Source organism: Channa argus, chromosome 8 (genome assembly GCF_033026475.1).
Source record: "Channa argus isolate prfri chromosome 8, Channa argus male v1.0, whole genome shotgun sequence".
Classification (NCBI taxonomy): domain Eukaryota; kingdom Metazoa; phylum Chordata; class Actinopteri; order Anabantiformes; family Channidae; genus Channa; species Channa argus.
The window spans coordinates 23,718,877-23,732,886 of record NC_090204.1 but is presented as its reverse complement, the minus strand read 5'-3'; the positions used below and the strand labels follow the sequence as shown (position 1 = coordinate 23,732,886).

Here is a 14,010-nt window from a genome sequence, read left to right as displayed (position 1 = left end):
ACTTTGCTTTTGTTAACAAAAAAATAAAAAATAATAAAGAATTTATATTGCCATGAAATAAGGTGTAATTTATTGTATTTACGAGGTTGTGATTTCATCAGATCTATGAAGACGACATGAAAATCATTAATAAATCTTAAATTGTGATTAAATCCCTTTGCTGTTGCTTTAATGTTCTTGCATGAGACACTTCTTTAATATTGTTCATGTAGTGTAGTGAATGCATTAATTCATAATAATTTGTGTTAATGAAATGATTAGGAAACTATGTAAAGCGTAACCCCAGCTGGTTTTTACTTTTGACTCTAAATGCAATGGGATAAATTGTAATTCAGACTTCCTGTTAGACAAGACTTCCAAATATTGGCAAAGCATATCATAATAATAATAATTACAACATAAAATACAGTTAATTTCCAGTAAGATCAAAAAATAAATTACAGTTCATCTACATATAAAGTACCAAAATTTAAGATGCTATCGTGATATAAAAAACACATTTTCCACTTGACTGATATGTGTAAGTACAGGTTCTCGGAACAAAAACGAATTTATCCGTGCTGCTAATTACTTCAATTAGAAACCTAAAAAGCGTAACAGACTACTGTGGTATCATGCTACATGTTAGCAAAACTGTGCTAACACCTACACTATGGAAAAATCAGGAGTGAAAGCAACAGACTGACATCTTGGTAAATCCTGAGTCCAGTCTCAACCCTGTGTAGGTTAGCTGTCAACATCTGGGACTAAATGTTTAAGTCAAGAGAAAGAAAGATGGCTTCCAATCTCTCTTCAGCCTTCAGCTTCCGGAGCAGGAATCCGTAGACATGGCGTCTGCAGTTACACGTAATCCGCTTTTCCCTGCATAAGACAGACTTTTGAAGCTTTTGTAGACAAGCTGGACCCTCTGGGGACCTGCTGACTACAGGACGGACGTCTGACTTGTTAATCAGCAGCATTAAACATATAAGTCAGAGTTGGAGATGTTGGAAGGTGCTTTTTGTTTTGTTTCCCTCGGATTTCAGTCTTTGTGCTAAACGTGCCACAGAATTTCAACCGACGGCACAAGAGGGTTTCACAAAATGTCAGTGTGTTGCTTTTATTTATTTCTGTGTTCTAGATATTAGTTTTTATGCTTTCTCTCTATGATACAGGGTCATGTGGAAGACACTATCTGTTGCCAGGGGCGACAGGGCCACCAAGTCCTGAGAGTCATCTCTACTGATTTATTTATATCATTTTCCTTTATACATCACATATTTATTCATTTCTGGGAGAAACGTTTTTTCATCCTCAACATCAAAAGAAAACAGAAATCCACCCAGTTTTTCCCAGTGATGGCACTTTTTCTAAACGGGACGGACTTCACACAAATGTGATCTTAGTAGTAACAGCTGTGCTGGTTCTGATGGCAGCTTGTGTTGATGAGGGACAGGACGACGGATTCGAACATCTCCACCTTAACACCACCTGCCCGGTCTTTTGGACAGTGGAGATGCTAAGCTAACACTTAGCTTCAGGCCCGAGCCAAATCAATTCAGTTCAACAGGTGTCAATTTTAATTTAGCTTCCAGTCAAAGTACACGTTATATAAAGTACTTTCAACCAGCTCTAGAATCATAAATACCATTATGAAATAGAATATTCTACAACACTGTTAGTAGGCTCATTTAAGAAGGATTTAAAGCAAATGTTTCTTACTATGCTGCGGTAACTCACCTCATTATATGATGTAGCTGCAGATGTGTTACGGTATCATGACCCCAACATGTTACAGACTAAACACACATGACTTTGTGTATAATGTTAGCTTATAACTTCAGTTCCTGCCAGTTTTCAGCTATTGTGCTCTGACATTAGCTGCTAGCACTGTTAGCACGGCTAATGGCAGCTGCCTACAGCCGACGATTTCCTTTGCCGTGACCGTCTGAGTTTTTTGGTTTGTTGCCTTCCCACTTGAGTAGCGATGCTTCTTACTACCGATAACGTTAAAACGAGCATATTTTTCACGCCGGTCTTTTCTCCAGTGTCTCTTCATTGCTTTGCGGAGTCTAAAATACTTCGAGAGTAGCTAACTGGCCTCTGATGGGTTTTACTACAGAAGTGTGGTTTGTCGTTGTATGACGACAGGTTCAGGTGCGTCGAAGTAACAAGGAAGTTGCAAAAATCGTTTTTTTTTGTAGACTTTGAACCAATTTTCAACACAGTTGTTTGAATCTGTAATTTTCAACAGATACGACCAGGTATCCATATTCTCACTTGGTATCAAATCCACCAACAGAGTTTCTGAACCGTTTCCAGCTACAGATTTACAGCCTCACGCTGTAAAATATCTGTTGGATGACGAGTCCTCTAACTTTAACTTTACGACTTTACATTTGAGGCCAGTTAAACATCTCGGCTTATTTTGAAGCTTTTGGGGACCTTCCTTTAAAAATTATATCACAATATAATTTTATTTATCTACTTTGACCTTTCGGCTTATCCCGTGAGTTCAGTGTCGCCACAGCGGATCATCGTCCGCATGGTGATTCAGCACAGTTTTTACGTCGGATGTCCTTCCTGACGCAACCCACCGCAATTTCTACCAGGCTTGGACCGGGACTGCACAGCTGGGGAGGGGAACGGGCTGTTAGGGGTTCAGTGTCTTGCCCAGAGACACTTCGACATGTAGCCGGGACTTGGCAGGAATATAAACTGCAAATTTAATGGAAATGTTTTTCACATTTGTGGGGGTATCACAAGCCGAGCAACCAAGATCAACATAATTTGACTCAAACAAATTGCAAACTTCCAAAATCTCCCATGATCCCGTCTGCATATCACATGACCCCAGCTGTGCCCCTGAACCCAAGGTTGAGAAACTCTGTTGGATGTAAAAAGCAGTGAAACATCTTCCATGCTGCTGCCAACCAAAGATCAGTGTGTAGCTACTGGTTTCCCACCAGTCTGCCCACAGCAAGTGTGTGTGGTATATTATCTTTGTGGGGACCAAATTGAGGTTTATTTTGGAAGGTGTAGGGGTTAAGACTCGGTTTTAGGGTTTAGATTAGATTAGGGTTTAGGACTGCATTACGTCAACAAGGGTCCTCCCAAAGCCAGAAGCACAAATGTGTGTATGTGTCTGCATCATATGCTCCTGTTTCTTCTTGTTTTTTGCACATCGGGAAGTTCAAAGCTCTTGATCTACAATGACGTTATGTCCAACAGTCAATGTACCTGAACACACCACAGCAGGAGCATCTGTGTGTGTGCGACTGATTGGTATCTGTGTGTGTGTGTGTGTGTTATGACAGGATGTCCAGTGTGACAGTTCCTTTCTGTTTCTTCAGGATGGCGACTGCCTGCTCATGGGTTGCTCCCTGTAGACTTTCCCCGTTCACCTTTAGGATCTGGTCGCCTCGTTTCAGTCGCCCGTCCACCGCAGCTGCACCCTGAAACACACAACCCGACGCACAGCACTTTACATTAAGGCCCCAGTGGACCAGCGACGACTTGTCCTGAACCATTCAGCAATCCGTGACAAAAACCCAACCATGACAATTGCAACCATTTCATCCACTACCATTTGTAAAGTCGTGGATTTGATCCCCATTCATGCAGGGAGCCAAGAGGTGCGACTGGGGATGGATGCTGCTGCACATGCTCTATGGGCCCACACACTCTGAAGCATGAAGAATATTTGGATAACTTTTATCAATAAAACCCAGTCGAATTCAGATTTACTGCAGAGAACGTGCTACTGGTTGACTTTCACAGGACTAAGTGTTGCACATTGCTGTGGTTCTTGATAGTAGAACACACACTCTCAATTTCCTGCTTTATCTCCATAATTCACGATTTAGTTTTTTATTTCGTGTCCTTTCGTGTTATCCTGTGAGTTCAGGGTTTATTTGGCTCAGATTGTAGGCCGGATGCCCTTGCTGACGTCACCCTCCCCAATTTTTACCGGGCTTGGTACTGCGCGGCTGGGCTGTCGGGGTTTCAGTGTCCTGCTCAGGTGGGGCTTGAACCTCCGACCCTATGGTTGGTAGGCAGCCACTCTACCAACTGAGCCATAATTCATTATGTTTACTCTAATTTGAGCCAGGACTTTGCTGCTGTTTTCCTCTGCATTGACTCGTTTGTTACATTTGTTACACCCAGGAGTTTCAGCCTCACGGTCTTCGCTATTTTCTAAATTGACTTGTACAGCGTCAGCCAAGACACAGACAGACGGATACAGAGAGAGAGACGGGCCGACAGGTGCTGACCTTGCTGAAGACGGTCTTGACGTAGATTGGCAGGTCTCCGTGGGGACTACCGAAGCCCCCGACAATGCTGAAGCCGAGTCCCTCCAGGCCTTTCTCCAGACTGATGCTGTGGGGCTTCGGACCCCTGAGGACGAGGAGGAGGAGGAGGAGGGTGGTGGGTGATCAGAGTAACATCTGTCTTTACACACAGTGCATCTGTGTTAGTGTGAGTATCTGTACTCACTCTGCCTCTGCTGTGTGTGTGTCCGTGTTGGCTGACACACTGCAGCTGCTGGATAAACTCTCTACCTGAGTGGCGATAGCGCTGATGTTGGTGTCTGCGACCACCTGACACACACACACACACACACACACACACACACACACACACACACACATTAAGTGTTGGCCACTTTACTGGATTTCAGTTCACTTATTTTGTTTGGATTTTTTTCCAGATGTTGCACGTGAATAATAACGGTCAAATTAACTCTTTCAGAAACTGCTCAGTTACAATATGTTCCTCCATAAATGTCTAACAAATGTTGACGTCCTGGTCTCCGCATTAACCCCCGTCTGTGTTAATGCTCTCCTCCATGTGTTTTTTATTTTTTTACAGGCTGTGAGGAGCAGACACTGATGACAACAGGTGATACATGCCGAGACGTGGGACCTAATTAAACTACATGAATGTGAGCGTGAGCCACAAAGCAGATCGGAAATAACGTAAGGAAACTTGATGTTGTTCAAACTGCAGAGAAAGAAACATTACTTAGTGTTGAAGTGGTTTTAAACTTACTGAACTAAAGGCTCAAACCTGAGCAGACACGGCACAAAGCTGAACGGCCAAATATAAACCGTTATCTCAGTCAGACACTGGATTTGCTGCAGGCTGATAAGAACTTTATTAGCATAAAGGTCTGTCCCTGCCTGCTGCTCTCACACTCCCAGCATGCAACAGACAGTTGGCTGGACTACACTGATAACACACACAGGGGAAGGTGTGTTCAGCAGTAACACTGAACTGAGGTGCAGAGACAATGAGAATATTTGACGTTATTAATAAGCTGTAAACAATCTAAACAGATAAATCTCACATCATGAAACTACAGGTGGACACTAATTTATGGCAATTACACTTAAACATCACTGTTCACTTAATCTATGATGTGTCATGTATTTTACTCAAGTCTGAATTTAGCTCCTTCACAGAATCAGGAGGGTCCAGCTGCTGCCCATCGTAGTCCAGGTGCTCATCAACCTATTTCATGCTTTTATGTAAAGCCACTGACAAGCACAGACCAGGGGCAACTTAGGACTCCGTGGCCAAGGACATGTGTACTAGTATATATTCTATGCCAAATACTTAAGTACTTAAGGTACAATAAACACCGTTGGTGTTCATGAGATGAGGCTGCACGTTCCAGCTGTTCGCTGAAAACAGTAATTACACATTCGCACACAACACAACAGCAGAAAGCAGCTGTGTTAAATAAACATCATATAAGGCCTAATCAAACATGTTACAGCAGATGAAGAGCTGAGTATATGTAGTAGAACTACTCAGCAGCTGCAGCATCAGCGTCATACAAGAAGGCAAGGAAATACTAAGCTTCATCCAGTCCACATGATGATTCTGTGGTGCTGATGAGCCTCTGTTACTGCTTTTCACTGCAGGGGGTCAGGGCTGGTGGACATGCAGCACCAATAATGGAAATTATGAATCGAGACCAGGGAACATCAGGGATTGTCCTCACAACTATAGAAAGACAAAGGTGTGTGTGTGTGTGTGTGTGTGTGTGTTACCTGCAAGCTGATGTTCCCGTAGCTGTTTTTTAGAATGGTCACTACCTCGCTGTGGGACAGACCGTCCACAGACTGACCGTTAATACTGACGATTCTGTCCCCCACCTGAACACACACAAACACACACACACACAGTTCAACAACAGACACAAACTATTGGAATATTTTACTTCTTACTTCATTACATTTATTTGAGGACTACAGTTGTACTGTAACTGGGTAACTTGAAGTTACTTGAACCAAAGAAATCATCAGGGGCCCTTCAGGTATTTGGGGTTTGCCTTAGAGCTACGGCCGAGAGCTGAGAGCTGAGAGCTCTAACTGTATACAGAACCAACATTAAGCAGGTGATTAAACACACCTGAGCAAACACCTGTGAAAGCAGGTTTCTAACATTGCTCATGGTATTTGTACTTCTGTTTACATAAAAAACCTACGAACTGCCCAGACCCCTGAATCTAACACGGTGTTTCTCAGGTTACCTTGAGCCGGTGCGTCTTGGCGGCAACTCCATTGGCCTGAATCATGGCGATGAAGATGGGGATGTCGCCCAGTGGGCTGCCCTTCCCCCCCGCTATACTCACCCCAAGGGAGTCAGTGACGCCCTAAGAGGGGAGGGACAAGGAGCGAATAAGGAAGACAAAGCAAAGTAAGAGGACGGAGATGGACAGAAACAGAGTCCCAGTAAATAACCCAGCTGATGGTTCATCAGGATCATAATCTCATGATCGTTAGATGATCCCACTAGTTAGATAATGAAATTCTCTCTTAATGTGCAAGTTTATTTTAAACAATCTTGTATATTAATATCCCGTTGTACAGTGACGTGGTTTTCTGCATTGATCTCAAAATGTCATGCTCCATGTGTTTATTGAAAACACACATGAAACCTCACATTCAATTCAACTTTATTTATTTAGCGCCAATTTACAACAAAGTGAGTTGCATGGAAGCTCCTGTTGCTGCGGATCAGACCTGCACAACATTTCTTCACAGAACTGACGTCAGCATCTCAGAGCTCACCCACAGCTTCTCTGCTGGGTTCAGTTCTACTTTCTGACTCGAAAAGAGGCTTTTTTTCAGTGTCTGGGGTCATTGTCCTGCTGCAGAAACCATGTGGAGGACAGATGCCCCGTCACCGTCCTGTACCTCATATGGATAAACTTCATTCATTTTTCTTCCACAATGTCCATGTCCTGAGGCACCAAAGCCCCAAAGCTTCACTGTGGGATGATGTGTTTTTTGCATCATACATAAAGCTGCGTGTTCTTTCGGAACCATTTCCCTGTAGCATTGTGCTAAATTTACTGGGAGTTTCCTCCATTTCGTCCACGTGTGTTTTAGAACAGAAACATTAACGAGCTCTAATTTACCTCAAGTGATGGATGTCTAAACTCTCTTCACCTCTTATGCCATCAGCAGGTTCCTTTACTGGTTTGAGCATTTTTATAAGTCAAAGTTTCTCTAACCCAACATTGTCCAGTCTTATCTCACTGTCTGTTGAAGGGTTTCACATACAACCCCTCCCCCGAATTACACTGTGACTGTTTGAATGATGTGTTCATCGTTAGTCCACATTACTGGAACTTTAGCTTGGATCACTTCTCATGCTCGTTCAGTTTCTGGCAGAAAAACATGTAAATGTGAATAACTACAAGGTGGATTCAGCTGCTTTCTGTATTAACTTTATTGTAGCTGACATCATCAGCTCCAGAGGTCAGAGGTCACAGCAGCTGAGTCCACTTAGGGAGAAGATTAATCTGAGATGTGTGTGCTTGTGTGTGAGGAATTTACCCTCGTGAACTCCACAGTACGGATGTCAGCATCTGCCCCTACGCGCGCGCACACACACACACACACACACACACACACACACACACACACACACACACACACACAAGCAAATTAACGTTTAACAAGAGAATTAAAAGCTGATTTCTGTGTGGTACAAACTCCACAGTTATTATTACTGTGTGTGTGTTTACCGGTGATGTTGGCAGAGGAGGAAGTGACGTCAGCGGTGGACTTCATGCTGTTGTTGTTGTTGAGGGCCGAGAGCACAGAGGAGGAGGGCGTCAGGGGGTCGGCGGTGGGGGGTTCAGGTGAGGTTAGAGTGTGTGTGAGGGGCGGAGCCACAACACCTGAGCTGCACCCACTGACGTGACTCATCTGAGACAAACAGAGAGCGTTGACATCGTTTCCAGTTGATTTGATTCTGATCCTGACATTTAAAGCTTCCGCATGCAACATTTTAATAGAAAAATTCTCCAGAACTTTGTAATTGCTCAAAATTGCTGTAAAAACAACATTTGCAACATGCTGACGTGAAAGGGTAGCGTGTGTGCATCTATGAGACTATGAGGGATTGATTCCCATCAGCCATGTTAGCATCTATTAGCATCTATTTGAACAGGCTGATTTTCCTGTTTCTGTTGCTGTTTGCTGAATAGTTGCTGCTGCCAATGACAAATACAGTAAAACCTGGTGCTTCACATGTCTTTTATGGACATTTATTTGCAATCAACTGACAGTCAGTCTGTCAGTTTTTTTACAAACAATGGCTGCTTTTACAGAATGACTGTTTACCTTTTCTTTAATAGTGAGGACGCAGATTTGTCTTCTTTAAATAATGCAGAGCTTTAATGACTCACACCGATTGTTGACCCCTTTATTCAAACACCCCACTCTATTTTCCTCTTTAAATGAACTTTGATAATCCTTTAGACTGGATCATCGTCTGCATTAATGAGTAACAAATGTTTTAGTCTCATTGGTTTAATTAGGCTCCTTTTGTCTGGTTTTAGCAGCTGCATAAAAATTTGATCGTGTGTAATTTCGACGCACACACCTGACTTCCCTGTGAGCTGTGTCTGGACGAGATCCAGGATGCGGCTTTGAGTCGGCCAAGCTCCAACGCGACTGGGCCCCGCGCACACTGCAGGACACACACACACACACACACATTTATTCGGATAAAATACAGGCTAATATCAAATGCTCTCCACTGATGTTTTAGAAATTTTACATTAGTAACTGAACTAGTCAACAGTAACAACAGTAACAACAGTAACAACAGTAAGTCTTACATTACATTTAAGTAACCTGGATCTAAAACTCTTCCCTCAACTGTAAGTTAAAGCTGGCAGTGTGGTGGCGTAAAGGTGAAAACTGCTACTGTTCCTGTAGCAGCTCTGACCCTGTGTGTGTGTGTGTGTGTGTGTGTGAGAGAGACCTTTAAAATGGCAGCGACAGTTTCCTGGGACGCATGCCTTGTGTCATCTCCGTTGACTGACAGGATCTGGTCACCCTGCATTAGGCGACCATCCAGCTCTGCAGCCCCCCCTCGGACCACTTCAGAGATAAACACACCACTGCCACTTCTGACACACACACACACACACACACACACACACACACACACATACACACACACACGGTTGTAATATACATATCCATTCACATCCAGCAACAGGAAGTTCTGCTGTGTGTGTTTAAAGACAGACCTCTTTCCGACGATGCTGAGTCCCAGTCCTCTGCCGCTCTTCTTCTGTAGCTCCACCTTAAACATGTCCAGGTTCTCCTCGTCTCTGTACTGAGCCTCGTCCCTCAGCACCATCAGACAGACCTTTGCCGGTGTCTGACGCAGGGCGGCAATCGCCTCCTCGTGGGACGCACCTCGAAGGTCAACACCGTTCACCTGAACGAACACAAACACAAACACACACACACACACGGTATAATCAGCCTTTGTCCAGCAGAGGGAGACCCTGTCCATACACCAACATGACCTTCGTACACAGCTCCAGCTGAGTAGTAAAACAGGATGTTGGTAGTGTGTAGTAAAGTACAAAGTAAGCATGTACTCAGGTTTGAGCTTTGTAAGCCCCCCTTCCACCCCCACCACCTCCATGCAGAGCAGCGGACTTAGTAATTAGTCGAGCATTTTCCACTGAACTGTGGAGCAGTAAAAGTAAAATAAACACAAAATGGGAATAAACTGTACTTAACAGCAGTACTTAGCTACAGTTAACAGAACTGCGTGCGAGTACCTCGAGTATTTGGTCTCCTGCCCACAGCCGTCCATCTCTAGCTGCAGCCCCTTCCTCATAAACCTCATGGATCATGATGGCGTCCTGGAGGAGTGACACGGACACAACGAGTGAGAGTGTGTGTGTGTGAGAAGGACAGAGTGTGTGTGTGTGTGTGTGTGTGTGTGTGAGAGAGAGATTTGTTACTAAGCTGCTGTTTAATTATCAGCAGAAACTCTTGAACAACACACACTCACACACACTTCACAGCTTTTGTTTCACACGCACTGCACCAGCTGTGGTTGGTCTGGGACTACGATGCAACATATAACACAGCATTCACACATTCTTTGGTTCCGTCCCTCGGTTTTTCTTCTTGTTTTAAGATTTCCGCGCTTACTCAGGGCCTTGCGATGGGTTATAAGAAAAATTGCCTCAGCTTCAAGTAAATGTGAAACGGTAAACTAGAAATCTGAAAATCCACCCACAATCTCACTTTGGCTACATGAAAATAAAAGTTTCATTATTTTAAGTTTAAATTTTGCCAACATTTAAAAAAAAAAAAGTCATGAACTAATAAACGTTTGATGTGTTACTGTGAAGCAGCTGCAAACAGTTTGCTTCTGAAGTTGGACAGTGTGCCAGAGACAGAATGAGACATTGTTGTCACGAAGAGTTTGGGTCTTATTTACATTAAACGCACATAAATGGAAGGTGTGTGTGTGTGTGTGTGTGTGTGTGTGTGTGTGTGTGTTTTACCAGCTGTGTGTCTCTTCCTCCCACTATACTGAGTCCCAGTCCTGAGCGACCTTTACAGATCTCCAGTATCGTCTCCTGACCAGGAACCACTGCACAGCAAGAAGGGTCTGAAGAGGACAGGACGGTATACACTCAACTGTCAGTTTATTAGGAACACCTAAAATGCTGAAGTGATGTCAGTCTGTCAGAAACAGTCCTACAGTAGATGCTCAGTTCCTGATCGTTTCAGAGGAGTACGATGTACTGTGCTGTATATGAAACGAGACACATTCGCTTCCCGTCGCCCTTTGCGGACTGTTACTGCTATCACACATCTAGTTCCTGCAGGTCACGCTCACAACCCTGCACACGCCATCTGCTCTAGGCCACACCTTTCCAGAGGGCAGGTTTGATGGGACAGCACTTTAACAGACACGGCCTGGTTTCTCTATATTATATTATCTATACATGCTAAGTGATGGTGAGTGTCCTCAGAACGATAGAAAGACAAACATGTCTGTACCTCTGTTGACGGTCTGCAGGTCGGGGCTGATCAGAGGAGGAGATGCTGCCGTCTGCTTACTGGAGCTGGAGTATGATTTACACGACTAAACACACGCACACACACACGCACGCACGCACACACACACACACACACACAGACCACATGAAATTTATTGATCAGCTCAGGGAAGCAGCAGAAAGATCAAACTCTTCTCTCAAGATGTAGTTTCAGTGATTTGGTTGTTACCTGCTGCTCCAGTGAGGCCCTTGAAGCCTGCAGCTCGCTTTCTGGAGACTCTGCACCTTTCATCCTCTGCAGGACACACAAACACACAACAGACTGGGTCAAGGAGACGTGTCCTAATTCAGTCAGTAGAAGCAGGTTTCTGGGATATTTGGAACCAAAACACTGGAGGTGAAGCTATTTATTGTCTCACTGATCACAGAGGACAGTTTTTCCTTTTAAACACATATTCCACAAAAAATATGTTTGCTACATTTTCTTCAATAATTTAATAAAATGACTGTCTGAGGTGAATAATACACTGATGTATAATTCATTAGTGAAATTAATTAGCTTTTGCTTGTTTGTTTGAAGTTTCAGAGACAGTTTTCTTCCTTCTGACAGCGCAGCAACAGAAAACAATGTCTTAGTCTTAGTTTCAGTTTCCACACATACACATTAAAAACATGGTGGCATCTGTGGACAGCAGCAGCAGAGAGAAGAAGAAGTGCTCCTTTGTTTGTGGCATTTGACTGAACAACACATCAAACAGGACGTCCAAATGGACATCACAAAGCTTTGATGTCTGACACAAGCAGCTACATTTACATTTCTGGCTCATGTGCAGTCGGGTCCAGACGTCTGCTGTCTGCCAGCTGCACGGAGTGTTGACGGTGACGACGTCTAAGTCACAGACACCGTGATGGACAGTGTCATGTGGCCTTGATCACTGACCTGTGGGAGCTTTGTACCTTTTTGAAGGTGTCGGCCTCTCGCACACTCTTGGGGACGTTGTTGCCGTTTCTCTTCCTGTTGTTCTGCTCTGCGTCGTCGTCCACATCATCCTGTTCAACAGATTACAAATGACACCACTGAAGGTTCTCACTTGAGCGGTATCGATTCTGAGCAGAGTTTTTATTAGAGAAACTGAGGCTCTGAAAGTCTGGATCAGACCAGTCTTGGATCAGTCAGCCAACATCAGTCAACAAAGCTTCTATCCAAACATCCAGCTGTTCACTTTTTAAAGGACCTGATTTCAGATTTAGTGGTGTCTAGTGATGAGGTTGCAGATTGTCCCCCCACACTCACCCCCCCAGCATTAAAGAGAGAGATGTCTGTTAGTTACCACATTATACATTATTATTTTAATGCCCATTAATGTCGTCGTCTGTTAGTCTGTTAGTATAATTTGGTGTGTGGTGTTTGCTGTGCCGTGTTATCAGCGTCTCTCTTTTTGGAAATATTATCACTGTTTCAACTGTTTTTATCTCTGATGTTCAACTCTTGAACATGTATTTAAAGATGTACTTTAAATGTCATTAGTATGTAAAAAAGCTGCCGAATAAAAGTTTGGATTGTCTGTAACTGCATCCAGCAGCAATAAGTCTACTGACACGGATTTCTAAGTTAACAGTTTTGAAATGGACGTCAGCTGGAACTGGGATTATTTTGAACCATCAAGCAGGTTCCAGACTGACCAGGGTGTCCGACGATGGGTGGAGTGTCAAACTATCGGGGGGACGCAGCACGTCTGTGGAAGCAGGGACACCAACAGGAGCTGGAGAGACACACTGAGAAACACACAAGTGAGTTTAAGAGCATCTTTAAAGCACAATTAATCTGCAGAGGCTCTAACAAACTACAATACTACTAATAAAGACACATGAACACAAATACGCAGATTAACTTGGAGTAAAACATTAAATTGTTTTTATATTGCTGCAAGAACAAACTCACTTTACCAATAAACAATACATGTAGGTTTACACGTGTGTTGAAGTGTGTGTGATGTTACCTCTGGGCTGGCTGCAGGGGGAGGAGAGGGAGACTGGAAGGGGGGGACGGCCAGCTGGTTTATCGCATCCTCGTTTCTACAGAGAGAGAGACGAGGGGGTTAATCAGCGCAGGTGATATCTGCAGTGACGGCAACTGATGCTCGCTGCAGCAAAGCGTGTCACACGTCCAGCTCTCACTTTTGTTGAGTTTGTAGCTGTGATGTCTGTCTTAAATGTTTTGTCTTTGAATCAACTAAAACGCTTTTAAGACACAACAGTTCGGAATCATTTCAGTGATAATACGCTGAGGTTCTTCTCAGTTTCTGACTAAGTCTAAGCGACAGCAACACACCACGTTTTTAACACTGAAGTGAGGAGGATGTGATTTCAGCCTTCGCCTGCTTCTCTCCCTCCCAGCAGCCAGTGAATCACTAAACACTGTTGATGGGAACATCACTGTGATCTAAACTCATACTAACAGTCAAACATCAGCCACACGGATGGAAACAGCTCTAAAGGGCCGAGAGGGGGATTGTGGGAAAAATCTCCTTTATTATATCAGCATCTCGACAGCGACAACGACGAAGGGCCTCCTGGGTGACGGAGCGGAAAATGACTAAACCAACAACACGTCCCCAAAGTGTGCTGACAGACAGGAAGGGGGGGGGGGGGGGGGGGGTGGGGGGGGGACAATACCTGCAGCT

At 43.9% G+C, this 14,010-nt stretch overlaps 1 protein-coding gene across 8 annotated transcripts in view; it reads right to left on the bottom strand.

The window, feature by feature from the left end:
* Positions 1-270: 270 nt before the first annotated feature.
* patj (PATJ crumbs cell polarity complex component) overlaps positions 271-14,010 on the bottom strand; it is a 100,848-nt gene continuing 87,108 nt past the window's right edge. For 6 of the 8 annotated variants that reach the window (XM_067512164.1, XM_067512166.1, XM_067512163.1 and 3 more), the window contains 17 exons: positions 13,327-13,402; positions 13,010-13,102; positions 12,284-12,376; positions 11,556-11,621; positions 11,328-11,412; positions 10,826-10,932; positions 10,088-10,171; positions 9,542-9,735; positions 9,271-9,418; positions 8,887-8,973; positions 8,024-8,207; positions 7,833-7,870; positions 6,521-6,643; positions 6,039-6,143; positions 4,477-4,580; positions 4,254-4,377; positions 271-3,434 (listed from right to left, as the gene is read on the bottom strand). In XM_067512164.1, coding sequence (XP_067368265.1) covers positions 3,288-3,434; positions 4,254-4,377; positions 4,477-4,580; positions 6,039-6,143; positions 6,521-6,643; positions 7,833-7,870; positions 8,024-8,207; positions 8,887-8,973; positions 9,271-9,418; positions 9,542-9,735; positions 10,088-10,171; positions 10,826-10,932; positions 11,328-11,412; positions 11,556-11,621; positions 12,284-12,376; positions 13,010-13,102; positions 13,327-13,402 — 1,858 coding nt within the window. In that variant the 3' untranslated portion in view covers positions 271-3,287. Of the gene's footprint in view, positions 3,435-4,253; positions 4,378-4,476; positions 4,581-6,038; positions 6,144-6,520; positions 6,644-7,832; positions 7,871-8,023; positions 8,208-8,886; positions 8,974-9,270; positions 9,419-9,541; positions 9,736-10,087; positions 10,172-10,825; positions 10,933-11,327; positions 11,413-11,555; positions 11,622-12,283; positions 12,377-13,009; positions 13,103-13,326; positions 13,403-14,010 lie in introns of those variants that run through there. The other 2 variants (XM_067512167.1, XM_067512168.1) reach the window with 2 other exon arrangements.